The sequence below is a fragment of the Marmota monax genome, unplaced genomic scaffold (assembly GCF_021218885.2).
Source record: "Marmota monax isolate L192 unplaced genomic scaffold, Marmota_monax_Labrador192_F-V1.1 WCK01_AAM20220418_F8-fsc00160, whole genome shotgun sequence".
Taxonomy (NCBI): Eukaryota; Metazoa; Chordata; class Mammalia; order Rodentia; family Sciuridae; genus Marmota; species Marmota monax.
In genome coordinates this window covers 3,034,148-3,047,347 of record NW_026694183.1, presented here as the reverse complement: position 1 = coordinate 3,047,347, position 13,200 = coordinate 3,034,148, and the positions used below count along the sequence as shown (strand labels likewise).

Below are 13,200 nucleotides of genomic sequence, written 5' to 3'. Positions count from 1 at the left end.
TTCTTAGGTATTCAATTTTTTCATGTTATTTTGAACTCCTATTTTCAACATTCCTTTTATAATTGTTTGGCATGAGTAAATAAAAAGACAATGACTTTTGCACATTAACCTTTTATTTTAGTGACCTATTTATAGACATATCATATCATCTGAAAATAAAATACTCTTTACTGTATTTTTCTTGTTCATTATTTATTTATTTTTTGGTGCCAGGGTTTGAACTCAGGGGCACTTAACCACTGAGCCACATCCCAGCCCTTTTTTGTATTTTATTTGAGACAGGGTCTCACTGAGTTGTTTTGCACCTGGCTAAGTTGCTGAGGCTGGCTTTGAACTATGATCCTCCTGCCTCAGCCTCTGGAGCAGCCACCTGCTGTTTATTTTTTGATACTGGGAATCGATCCCAGGGGCACTTTACCACTGAACCATATCCCCAGGCCTTTTTTATTTTGAGGCAGGGGACTTGCTAAATTGCTTAGGGTCTCACTAAGTTGCCAAGGCTGGCCTTGCATTTGGCATCCTCCTGCCTCTGCCTCCCCAGGGTGGGCCATGCAGGTCGACATATATCTCTCTTATTAGATAAGTTTACTTCTGTTCCTGTTTTACTGAGAGCTTCTGTTATGAGTAGGGGGGGAACTTTGATAAATATTTTCCAGATTTTATGAAGATGATTATGTGGTTTTTCTCCTTTGTTTTGTTCAGTGTGGCAAAATATACAGAGTGATTTTCAAAGGTTCAACTACCCGTCTATTCCTGTAATAAATCCAGCTTGGAAGTCATGTATTGTTCTTTTATATACTGCTGGTGCTGAGCCAGATTTAACTCCAGTGGGCAGGAGAAGAGGTAAGGGGCGGGTTTTAGGATGAGATGGGAGGGGCTTAGCGTGAAGAGGGTGGAGCAAATCTATGAGAACGCATTTAATACAATAAGTCGATGTTTTTAACTAAAAATTCATGAATTATAGCTGAGTGCATAGACAGAGAAAAAAGAAGCGAGTCTGAGGCGAAGCACTGGGGCTTATATTTTTAGAAGCAGGGCTTAAATTAAGGGGTTGGGTTTAGAATTGGAAACTCCATAGGATAAATTTCACCGCCACATTCAAGAAGCAGGGTGCCAGACATGAACTTGCCAGAGGGAGACGGGGCTGAGGGTGGTGTTTTGGCAGAGGGGCGGGGCTTCCACAGGAGAGGAGAGATTTAGAACCAGAGAGGGGACTGGATATGAATCTGAAAACCGGTCTTAACTACAATAAGGGGCTTAGACTGGAGGGTTGGGGCGGGGCTTGGTGAGTGGGCGGGGCTTGGACTCTGGATGGAGTTGGGGGGCGTACTTAAATGATGAAAGGGTTTCCGGCAAATCTTGGAGGGGAGAGTGGTGTTTAGGGGGTAGGAGGGGAGGTACCTGGGGGGAACCGAGGTGCAGCAGGTATTCGAGGGTCTCTCTTAAGGTGCCCAGTTCCTGCTCCAGGCCACTGTATGTGTCCCAAACCCGCTCTCGCTCCTCAGGTTCCAGAAAGGGAGAGACAAGGTTAGCATCCCCATCAGCCAGATCTTTCCCCATTTTTTCCCAGTTGAGGAGGAGGAGGAACGGAGGCCTGGGCCCCGGGCCTCTGGGGTCATAAGGACCACAATCCCCATGAGCCTTGCCTCTTGGACTACCGGGAACCCCAGAGTCTATATGGATCCTGCAATTTCAATGAACTGCTAGTGTAGACCAAAAACCAGTGTTCTCTGGATTCCTGAGTTACTAGTGCACTCTCTTAGCATAGTGGAATCTACAGATCTAATGAATTCCTGAGACAGTCAAGACCACAACACCTATGCTCACCGGGCAGCAGAAAACTCCTAGCCAATAATAATAATGATAGTAATAATAATAATGGCTAACATGTATTGAGCATGCTCAGTATGCACCCCTTTCATTCCTGTGAGGCAGTACTGTTTTTGCCTCCACTTTAGAGATATTTAAATATTTAAAAATGTTTCTCTATTGTTTACAACTAATAATAATTACAGCTAACAATTACATATTGCTTGCCAAGTACCAGGTACTTTACTAAGTGTTAAATATGCATTCATTTACATAAGTTAATGTAATCCTCACAATGACTCTATGAAGTAAGTACAGAGGATGGAACCCAGGGCCTCACAAGGCTAGGCAAGGGGTCTGCTACTGAGCTACGTCCCCAGCCCAGTAAATAATATTTTTATCATTCAAGAGTTGACATAGGAGGTAACTAAAGTCCAGAGGGTTTCATAGCTTTTCTAAGGTCACAAAACCCCTGTGGGAGGCAGCTCACCTAATGCCAGGAAACTATATCAAAATCAGCCTCTGTGATTGAGACTCCAGATTCAATCCCCAACATTTAAAAAAAAAAAAAAGTCACCCCCTTAAGCTGCTAAATTAAGTTCTTCTATTGCTGGCTGCTTGCCCTTTGCCCTTTACAATGATGAAGATCACTGGTTTAAAGTTGGGGTGATGGAATTTTCAAGAATTATGTGCCTGTGAGCCCTCACATTCTCTGGTAACCGCCTGCACAGTTCTGGGCCTCCTGGGAGGGAGGAGTACCCCTTTCCCCGCGCTCACCTGGGTCAGGTGACAAAGGGCAGCTCTCACACTGACCAGCCGGTCCTGCAGCAGGCGCTGGCGACCCCAGGCCTTCCCAGGACCCACAGCCTCCCTGCCTGCCTGACCCAACTGCTGCCGGGTCAACTCCAGGGCGGCCTCTAGCTGCTCCTGTAGAGAGGGGAAGGTGGTCAGACCTGGGAAGCCACACCTGGCCCCAGAGTGAGAGGCATCCCCCCAAATCCTCGACATCCAACAGCATCCTGGCTTCCAGTCAGAAAGTGGTAGGGGCAGTTGAAGAGGCCAGTCAGAGGCCCCTGCCCCGCCTGGCACCTTCTCCTCCTGCCTCTGGTCTATGTCCTCCTGCAGCCTCCTCAGGAGCCGGTCCTGCCCACACAACTTGGTCAAAAGAGTCTGGAAAAAGAGAAAAGAGACTCTTTATGTGTCCTGTCTGCCTCTCCTGCTCCACAAACTTTCTAGAACATTCTCTTTATAACTCAAGGAACTCAGCAGGGGTTGGATCAGGAGAACTTACGTCTGTCTCCAGGCTTTGGTGGAAGTTTGAGTCCAGGGGGGGACCTGGCTAAGAAGAAGAAAAGTCAAGGGTCAAAGGCAAGTCCTTGGGGCTGGGGATGTGGCTCAAGCAGTGGCGCGCTCGCCTGGCATGTATGCGGCCCCGGGTTCGATCCTCAGCACCACATACAAACAAGAGATGTTGTGTCTGCCGAGAACTAAAAAATAAATATTAAAAAAAAATTCTCTCTCTCTCTCTCTCTTTAAAAAAAAAAGAAAAGGCAAGTCCTTAATGTAACTCAACCCTATGCCGAGACGTGTCTCCACCAACAGACACCCCTCTTCTGTTAGCTTGCTGCTAAGCTGTAGCAAATCTTTTAACAGGAGCTTAAAGCCTGTTTTTCCTAAAAGCACTGATTCTTCACTTGGGCCTAAAGACCAAGAAGTAACCAAAAACAGGATAAAAGCTTAGCATCTGTGCCTCCATGTTGCATCTGCCTCCTTTCACTACCTTCAATGTGAACTCTGTACATAACCAAGGTAAGAGTAATTTGGATATTTCCAAGATTTACAGAGACATCATAATCAACAGGCTGTCAACTACCTATTCCAGACTGCCAAAATGGCACCTCAGAGTCTTCAATCATTGCCCCAAACCTGAAGGAGGGCCCATTATCAACCTAACTAACTCCAACTTGTCTTTCTGATTTTTTTCTTTCTCTGAGTCACCACCAAATCCAGGTCTAGTAGATCAAGATCTTGTGATAAGAGTCAAAACTAACCCCCCTAAACTTTCTTATCTCTGACAAAGCTCCCTATGAGCTATGCTGATGCTGAGATCATTTTCAAGCAGACCACTGGCCACTGGCTCACAGAGACTGTCCCAACCTTGCCTTGTTCTTTTCCTATGCAACCCCAAGACTACAAGTGACACCTTGAAGACAGGCGCTATTTCTTTTTAAGTTGTAGATGGACACAATACTTTCATTTTTATGTGATGTTGAGGATTGAACCCAGGGCCTCATGCATGCTAGGCAAGCGCTCTACCACTGAGCCACAACCCCAGCCCTATTTTTTGTCTTTTAATAGAGAAATTTTAGATGTTTTCAATATGACTGAGAATAAAACAAAGGTCTCATTAGTAGTGCTACAGTTTAACATAGTATCAAAGATCCTGGCTAATGCTATCAGAAAAGGAAAGGGAAATAAAAGGAGAAGTGAGGACAGGAAGAGAGGAAGGAGAAAGAATCTTCATCATCTCCATATGAAATGCTCATTTACCCAAAGGAACCAAGAGAATTGAGACGTGACTGGGAAAGAAAGAGAACTCAGCAATGCTGCTAGATGTGAGTCGAAGCTGAAAAAAAACATAACATTTGCTGTAACTCAACAAGTACAAAGTGTCTAGCAAAATAAGGGATCATTTAATAGGTATAAAAATAACCAGAAGAATTCAAAGCAGGGCCTTGAAGAGATATTTGCACACTTAGGTTCATTTCAGCATGACTCATAACAGCTAAAAGATAGAAGCAAACCAAGTGTCCATCAGTGGATGGATGAAAGACACAATGTGGTGTATATACACATGCAATCGACTATTGTTCAACTTTAAAAAAGAAGGAATGGCTGGGCACAGTGGGGCATGCCAGCAATCCCAGCAGCTCAGGGGGCTGAGGCAGGAAGATTGTGAGTTCAAAGCCAGCCTCACCAACTTAGTGAGGCCCTAAGCATCTAAATATAATATAAAAAAAGGACTGGGGATATGGCTTAGTGATTAGTTGCCCCTGGGTTCAATTCCAGCACTTTGAAAAAAAATTAAAATTCAAAATAAACAAAAGTAGTGAATTGGTCAATTTTATTTGCATGTTTTTTTCTCACAATAAAAAAATGATATAAATAAAATGACTTTTTAAAAACAATTACCAAGAATTGAGAAGTTACCCTAAGTGAGATGACACAGGATCTCTCTGCTGGACACTTTAAAACTTGAATAAAAGATCCTGATGATTATCTGAATGAACAGATTATCTGAATGAACACTCCCTTATCTGTGACCTTCACTATTATGAAGAAGATGGGTCCTCCCTAATCGATTTATAAATTCAGCATAACCCCAAAAAAATACCAGTTGGGAGTTTTGAGAAACCCAGTAATGAACATGGGCTTTCCTGGGGTTGTGATCTATATGATAAGGCTCTAAAGGTATTTTTTAATGAGGAAGATGGAGATTTGGGGTTGTCACAAAAGCAAATAAATGGACCAATGGGGCAGAATTAACAGACGACAATCCATGTACACATGACAAAGGTGGCTTCATGAGTCAATGACAAAAAAAATGGATCCTTAGATCCAAGGTTCCACAAAAGCTGGCTTCCTGGTGGCCAGGAATGCACTTGGACTCCTATCTCAACAGGGCCTGTTACTCCAGAATGCTCTTCCTGAGCAACTGCATAACATGCCTCATTGCTGGGGAGTGACTCCTAGACCCCAAAAACCCAGAACCCTGACTTTGCTAAATTTCACTTTAGGGTTTGTCCCCCAAAGCCACAATAAGGCACAGGCTTGGGCCCTGAGCTGTGCTACTGCCCTCAATCATCCCCAAACCCCGCCCCCAAGTGCCACAGAAGAGCAGAAGACCAGACATCAGGCTTCATTCCTGGCCGAGGAGCAGGGCTGCTCATGGTCTGCAAGAAGCTTTGCAAAGGTCCCAGAGCTAGGGATTCCGCTGTACCCAGACCCAGACGAGAGCTGGCCTCAACTACAGCTTGACTGCTAAATGTCCTCCCCACTGGACACGATGCCCACACCAATACCTCAGTCTTGCTGGCAGAAAAGATGTCATCTATGCTACTGGGGCAAAGAAGGGGACAGCAGTGCCTCAAATCTGCGCTGCTCTGTCTGGACCTGTTACTTAAGAAATTCTTAATGGGGTGGTACATGCCTGTAATCCTAGAGGATCAGGAGGCTGAGGCAGAGTTTAAAACCAGCCTCAGGAAAAGCAAAGCGCTAAGCAACTCAGTGAGACCCTGTCTCTAAATAAAATACAAAATAGGGCTGGGGATGTGGCTCAGTAGTTTAATGCCTCTGAGTTCAATAACTGGTACAAAAAAAATTAAAAAATATATATGTATATAAAATAAAAAAGACTGGGAGGGGCTGCAGTTGTGGCTCAGTGGTAATGTGCTTGCCTAGCACGTGTGAGAAACTAAGTTCGATCCTCAGCACCACATAAAAATAAGTAAATAAAATAAAGGTTAAAAAAAAAAGACTAAGAATCCCAGGGGCTGAGGAGGCTGAGACAGGAGGATCATGAATTCAAAGCCAGCCTCAGCAACTTAGTGAGGCTCTAACAACTCAGGGAGACTCTGTCTCAAAATAAAAAAATAAATAAAACACCAAAAGACTGGGGATGTAGCTCAGTGGTAGAGCACCTCTGGGTTCAATCTGCAGTACCAGGGACAGAGGGTGTGGGGGACCCAAAGATATGTACAAGTCCTAACCCTGGGTACCTGAGAATGTGACCTTATTTGTGAATAGGGTGTTTCCAGATGTAAGTGTTGAATAAAAATTATAGGAGGCCTTTGTTTTGCACAAGGCTCCTCCACTGAGCCTTAAGAGATGAGGCTGAAACCAAAATGGAGTCTCTCACATTAAAATTCCAAGTCATGGGCTTGGGGAAATGACACATGCCAGTAATCCCAGCAACTCTGGAGGCTTACGCAGGAGAATCACAAATTAAAGCCTGGCCTCAGCAACTTATAAGACCTTGTCTCAAAAAAGAAAATTTAAAGGACTGGGGATGTGGCCCAGTGGTTAAGTACCCATAGGTTCAATCCCTGGTACCAATGATAAATAAACAAATAAAGCCACTAAGGTCGCTAAACTGTTGTAATTTTGTTCTTTGATGTAAGTTCCAATGATGTCTGGTATCCTCACACAAGGAGATAGACACAGACAGGGGCTAGAGATGTAGCTTGGGGATAAAGCACTTGCCTTGCCTGGGAGGCCCTGGGTTCAACCCCCAGAACTTCAAAAAGAAACGCAGACTACCACACAGGAAGATAGCCACGTGATGACGGAGGCAGACACTGGGGAGATGTAGTCCAAGAACAGAAGGGGTTTGGGGCAGCATGAGATGCCAGGACAGAGGCAAGAGGAAGCAGGGCCCTGAATGTGCTGGACACCTTGACTTCTCAGGCTTCTGCCTCCAGACCAGTGAGAAAACAAATTCAGTTGTTTTCCCATACAGCTTGCTACAGCTTCAGGAGGTGACATTCCTCATGGCAAAGAAGGCAAGGGACAGGGCTCTGGTAGATTCAGGAGCCCCAGGATACCTACCAGTAAAACCATAGAGGCCCGGGTTCCAGGGGGTCTTGGGGGGAGCTGGAGATAGGTGGAGGAGCCAGATGGGGCCTGGGAAGAATATTGAAATAGAGATGTTTAGAAATTGGCATATCTGTCAGGCTTGGTGGCACCTCCTTGTCAGTCCAGTGATTCCACAGGCTGGGGCATAAGAACTGAAAATCCCAGGTCAGCCTGGGCAATTTATCAAGATCCTATTTTAAAATAAAAATAAAAGGGGCTGGAAGGTTGGGCTGGGGTTGTGGCTGAGCAGTAGGGCGCTCACCTAGCATGTGCAAGGTCCTGGGTTTGATCCTCGGCACCACATAAAAATAAATAAATAAAATAAAGGCATTGTGCCCAACTACAACTAAAAAAGCGGGGGGGGGGGAGCCTGAAAGGGCTGGAGGTGCAGCTCAGTGGTAGAGCATCCCTGGGTTCAAACACTAGTATGGAAGAAAAAAAAAAAGTGGCATATCTTAGCAACAAAATTCAAGAGGGTATGTCCAGAATTTTCACTGAGCTATAACCCCAGCCTTTTTTATTTTTTTATTTTTGAGACAGCATCTCCCTAAGTTGTTTAGGGCCTCACTAAGTTGCTGAGGCTGGCCTCACACTTGAGATCCTCCTGCCTCAGCTTCCCAAATCGCTGGGATTACAGGCCTGGCAGAGTATTCTGGACTACAAGCTCCCTGGTACTTAAAGAGCAAAGACCTGAGATCAGGAGGAAGGACCCTTGTGAGGTGTGATGGGAGACGGGAGTCCACTCTCCCTCCTCACAGCTTGGTCCTGCTGTTATGGAGTACAATTCCCATTATACCCAAGGGACATGGCCTGGAGTCCAAGAGGGGCTGTGAGGCCTGATGGGAGTTATAGTCCCCACCCCTCACCTCTCCTCTCCGTGGTCTAGGTTCTTGACTCCAGTGCTGGGGACTCCTGGGGGGCTTTCCTCCGCCAGCGTCGGAGGAGGGTCCTCGGCGAGGAGTGGGGGGACGTGATAGAGTCTGTCGCTGGGGGCCCCAATCCAGAGGAGGCCTGACATCGATGCGACTCAAGGGGGTGTGAGGTCGGGCAGGGAGCGCTGCGTCTCCCGAGGAGGGAGGGGGTCGCCGCGCAGGAGCAGAACGGGGACGCGGAAGGCTCAGAGGGGAGGGCGGGCGAGATAGGGGCGTGAACAGGCTGTCGGGAGAAGAGAAAGCGGGAGCGCTCTACTGGACCTACACCCCCTCCCCTGTCCGCCCCACTCTTCAAGACAGCCTCAAGGTCATCGCCCCTCACTGTCTCACTGTCCCACTAGAGTCCAACCCTCCTGCATTGGGCAGATCCCGAACAATTTCTCCTTGATAACTTCTCCTTAGAACTTCTTCCCGACAGGAACCCCAGCAACTCACCGCCAATCCAGTACCAAGTGACAAGCCACGCCCCTAATCTGTTCCGGCCCCGCCCTTCCATTAAGCCACGCCCCCTCGTAGCTCAGTTCTACTCACTCGGGGCTCCTAGTCCGCCGAATCCGGGGTCCAGACTGGAGGTCGGCTGTGGGGCTGGGAGTGAGCAGCCCAGGTCGGCCATGACCTCTAGAGAACCGAGCCATCTCTGGTGATTCTGAGATGCGTCCCTCTTCCCCTCTGCTCACCTCCGGGGGACCCCCGGGACCGCCAGGGCCCTCCCCACGCTGGGGACTTGCGGGTGTCCTGGGTCGCCCACTGGCGAATGGGCACAGAAAGAAACATTACTTCTTTGAACCTCATTACAGCCCAATTCTCTTTTCACAGCAACCCACCCCAAAACGGGAATTGTGCACTATAAACCATTGTCCCCCTTTGCAGGTGAGGAAACTGAGGTCCCTAAAGTAGAAGTGACCTGTACCGGGACGCCGAGCCCATTCAGGTAACAGGTCCAGGGAATCACGTGTCCGGCCTAAGCGTTGGGACAGGCTGGGTCAGGGCCTAAGAGACAACCTGACATTTTAAAAATATCTGGCCTTGTCTTTTCGCTGACGTGGTTTAGGTGTTAGCCTCAGTGAACCGAGACTTCTAAAGGAGTCCTTCAGAGAGAGGTGCAGATAATTCGTGGGGCGGAGCTGAGAATGTCTACTAGATCCCCTAATTGGAGGGTCAACTGGGAGGGGCAGGGCGTGGCAAGATTGTGGGCGGAGACTAGGAGAAAAGCCGTTTGCTGATTGGAAGAACCCTAAATGCCCTGGAGGCGGGGCCTGAAAGGTGGAGCCTTAGCTGGAAGGCTAGTGATTAGACATTCGTGGGACAGGTGGACCTTCACTCACCAATCTTCCCCCTCCGCGCGGGAGGCCCGGCCCAAGGCCCGCAGCCAGCCCCGCAGGTCTTCTAATGTGTCAGCCGCCAGGACATAGGTCCTCATGCCCGGATGCTCTGCCTGTGGGAGGAGAAAGCTTAGGACCCAGACCCCCGGGCTCTCAAAAAAAGGAGGATGCCAGGGATCCTGTGCAGGACCTTTCAAGTCCAGTAAGGATGCTCCAGTGTACGCCCACCCCATGCCTCCTGTTCCTATCAACTAGTAATCTTGGAGGATGGACGGACTCACCGTGAAGGTGAAGCGCCGCCCTCGGGGTGCTCCGGGCCCATCTGGCCTAATACTGTAGCTGGGGAGCAGGACACTTCCCAGGACACTCTCCTCGCGGCTGTCTGCAATGAGAGGGCCAGAGTCAAGGATCACATGGATCAGGAGGCCAAGAGGCTAGAGGGAAGCACGGGTGGGGAAAGGGCCTTCCAGCTGGCGCACTGACCCTTGTAATAGAAGAGGCAATGGCCAGAGAGGACGAACCAGCGACGTTTCCAAAGCCGTAGTCCGGAGCTATCCTGCGGAGAGAGATGGGAGAAAGGCCGTGGGTAGAGAGAAAGGAGAAAGTAGGTGGACACTGACCACAGAGACAGAGACCCAGAGAGAACTGAGAAGGGGACAGAGACACAAAGAGAGGGGAGGGACAGAGATGCAAGTTTAATGTAATAGATTTAGATGGAGAGCTGGAGGCCACCGTGTTCACACAGCTGGATCCGTGTTGGACTCTAAGCTCCCCCAGTTTCACGTTATGCCTTTACACTAGTCTTTTCCCCCAGGACCTTCACGTTTTTTCATCTGTCAGTTGGGGATTGAGAAGTTTTAGGGAGGTTTGGATGAGACGGTATACCCCATCTCATGGGGGCAGGGGCTTTATATTTAGAGACTTGGTCCAATTATTTTGAAGCCTAAGACACAGAGAGGCTAGGAAGGTGGCACTGTGTCTTCTCATCGCCTCTCCCTGAACCACTCCACGGGCTCCAACCTCAGGCCCTTCTCCCCATCAACCTGTTCCACAGACTCCAGTATGATCTTGTAAAATTCTGAACCAGATCATGTGAGTTCCCTTTTCAAAATCAACTTACCATCCCACTTAGCATAAAGCTCATTTTCCTTACCCTACTTTACTAGTTTTCAGGGAGTTTCAAACCTGAGCACCAGAAAAGAATGTTCAAACACAGATTCCTGGGTCCCAGCCCCAGATCCTGATTCAGCAGAGCTGGGGTGAAACCTGATCATTTGCATTTGTAGCCAGGTACGCAGCCCCCAGTATCCTTTTTCTTCACACACTGATGCTACCTGTTTATGAAGCCAGCCCCGGATGTGCACAGGCAGGTTGGGATCCCTTCGGAGTGCATTGTTCCTCTTCCCAAAGGCATGGACCTTGTTTACTGCCCGAGTGGGCTTCTAAGGAGAGAAGAGGGACAGAATGAATAGGCCTCAGGATGGTATGAAATGGGCAACCCTAGGGCCTCACTCCACTGCCCTTAGAAATCAGCTCAAGGAGGGGTGAGCTGGGAGGTCAGAATTGGCGGGTGTTCATAGTGCAGAGTTGAGACAATCTTGATGGGAGGGAGGTGTTCAGAGGCAAGGAAGAGGGAAGAGGCTGTGGCACAGGAATTTGGGAACCAAGGGCCCACTGTCAAAAAGAGCATGCCCTTGGCCACCAGAGTCAGGGATGTGAACCTTTGGGATCTGAACTGGGACTATTAACTATGAGGTCCTCATAAGCAGGAGGAATTTCCATGCTGAGTCCCTGGTGAATTAAAGGTGGAAGAATGCTGTGATGTCAAAGAATGACATCCCTCAGCAATGAAGTCCAAGGTAAAGAGGAGGCTCCAAATCCTTCCAGTGTGCTCAGTTGAGGGTCACCTCTCCTGATACACAAGCATTTATAGCCAGATTGTTGCAGGGCACCCCTCCCTGGAAGTGGTGCTGACCAAGGCTAGGATCAAATCTCTGGGCTCTGAATATGGGAAACTGGATATGGCAGAAGGAAAAGGAAATGGGGTCCTCACTGGCTGGCATTATTTGGAGTGAGAGCATCTTGGGTGTCCCCAGGGGATCTTATTGTCAGAGAAGGGTCTTTCCTTACTGGGTTTCATGGGTAAATTGGGTAGAAATCCCCAGTCCTCATCAAGAGTAGCTATTATACCTCAGTTCTTAGTGGGGCCTGGGCTGAACAGTGAAATTGCTCTCTGGCTTAGAATTAGGAAAAATAGAAGGAGTGGGGACAAGAGTTGGAAGTATCTTCACATTCTCAGCTGCAGCTGGTGGGCAATGTAGGACCTTTCCAGGTCTCGCATCCCCAAGGCTAAGGATCCTTGTCCTTAACCACTGGAATCCCTAAGGTGGTACAGAACCCAGGGCTAGGAAAGGGGACAGGTAGCCCAGATCCCCACCTTCTTCCCCATCCCCACTGGGAAGCTCAGACCTGGGTGCTCAAGCTGCTGCGGGAAGAGATGGTAGAGGCGCTGCTGGCCAGGCTGAGGCTGCTCCGAGGTCGCCCCTCCTCCATCAAGGACTTGGGGAGAGAGAGAAAGGGGCTGTGTCTTGGCAGCTGACCCAGCTAGGGACAGAGACAGGGTCAGGGGCTTGGAGGTCGGAGGAGGCTGAGGAGAAAGAGCCTGTTGTTTTGAGATTGGGGGGCTGGGGGAGGCCATGGCCCGGGATTGCATACCAAGAGCAATGCCAAGAGAGGTGGGCGGCACTGGCAGCTGCGAGGAGGGGGCAGCTGTCTGCAGCCCAGTCAGAGAATAGGGGTTCCTTTATTCCTGCCCACTGAGCTCTGGCCAGGAATGTGACCCTCTCTGTGCTGAGGGACCCCATTCCCTGCCTCCTTCCCGCTACCTGTCTCCTACACCAGTCCAAACCATCCGGACCAGCTCCCCAAGCCCAGCCGCACAGTACTAGGAATGTACACCGGCAGCCCCTCCCAGCCCAGGCAGGAAACTTACCCAGCTTTGGGGTCCGGGTGACAGGGGGAGAGGACAGTGCAGGCGAGGGGCACCCAGTCACTGTCTCCCACCTCCTCTCTCTCCTTACCTGGTCGCTGCCAATCTTTTTTGTCTCTTTGTCTTCTGTCTTGTTCTCTCTCAATCAATACCCCTCTTTTTCCTCTCTCCTTCTCACACCTCTACGTCTTTTAGACCCTCCCCACAGTCTTACCGTCTGTCTGTCTCTCCAGTCTCTGACTCTTTCAGTTTCCCCCACAATCCTTCTGTTTCTGTCCAAATCTCTTTCTGTTTCCTCCTAAATTTTTTTTTCTCTCTTTCCCTTTCTCGCTCTTTCTCTGTCTTCCTCTCACTCAGTCTCTTCCTTTCTTCCTCTCTCTCTCTCTCGCCCTCCACGTCTGCTGTTTCCTCCTTGTCCCTATCGGGTTCTCCTCCTTCCTTTCTCTCTTCCTCCCTCTCCCAGTTTCTCTTTCCTCTCTGCTGGTCTTTCCCTTCCTCTGTCAGCCGCCCACGC

At 48.8% G+C, this 13,200-nt stretch overlaps 1 protein-coding gene across 4 annotated transcripts in view; it reads right to left on the bottom strand.

The window, feature by feature from the left end:
* Plekha4 (pleckstrin homology domain containing A4) overlaps window positions 1–13,200 on the bottom strand; it is an 18,269-nt gene extending 5,069 nt beyond the window's left edge. The window contains exons 1-13 of one of the 4 annotated variants that reach the window (XM_046466278.2): window positions 12,690–13,199; window positions 12,167–12,256; window positions 11,032–11,139; window positions 10,181–10,253; window positions 9,979–10,079; window positions 9,701–9,810; window positions 8,907–9,122; window positions 8,310–8,598; window positions 7,417–7,491; window positions 3,101–3,148; window positions 2,899–2,979; window positions 2,587–2,736; window positions 1,402–1,500 (exon numbers count right to left, since the gene is read on the bottom strand). In XM_046466278.2, the coding sequence (XP_046322234.1) occupies window positions 1,402–1,500; window positions 2,587–2,736; window positions 2,899–2,979; window positions 3,101–3,148; window positions 7,417–7,491; window positions 8,310–8,598; window positions 8,907–9,122; window positions 9,701–9,810; window positions 9,979–10,079; window positions 10,181–10,253; window positions 11,032–11,139; window positions 12,167–12,250 (1,434 nt within the window). In that variant the 5' untranslated portion in view covers window positions 12,251–12,256; window positions 12,690–13,199. Of the gene's footprint in view, window positions 1–1,401; window positions 1,501–2,586; window positions 2,737–2,898; window positions 2,980–3,100; window positions 3,149–7,416; window positions 7,492–8,309; window positions 8,599–8,906; window positions 9,123–9,700; window positions 9,811–9,978; window positions 10,080–10,180; window positions 10,254–11,031; window positions 11,140–12,134; window positions 12,257–12,689 lie in introns of those variants that run through there. The other 3 variants (XM_046466279.2, XM_058586070.1, XM_046466280.2) reach the window with 3 other exon arrangements.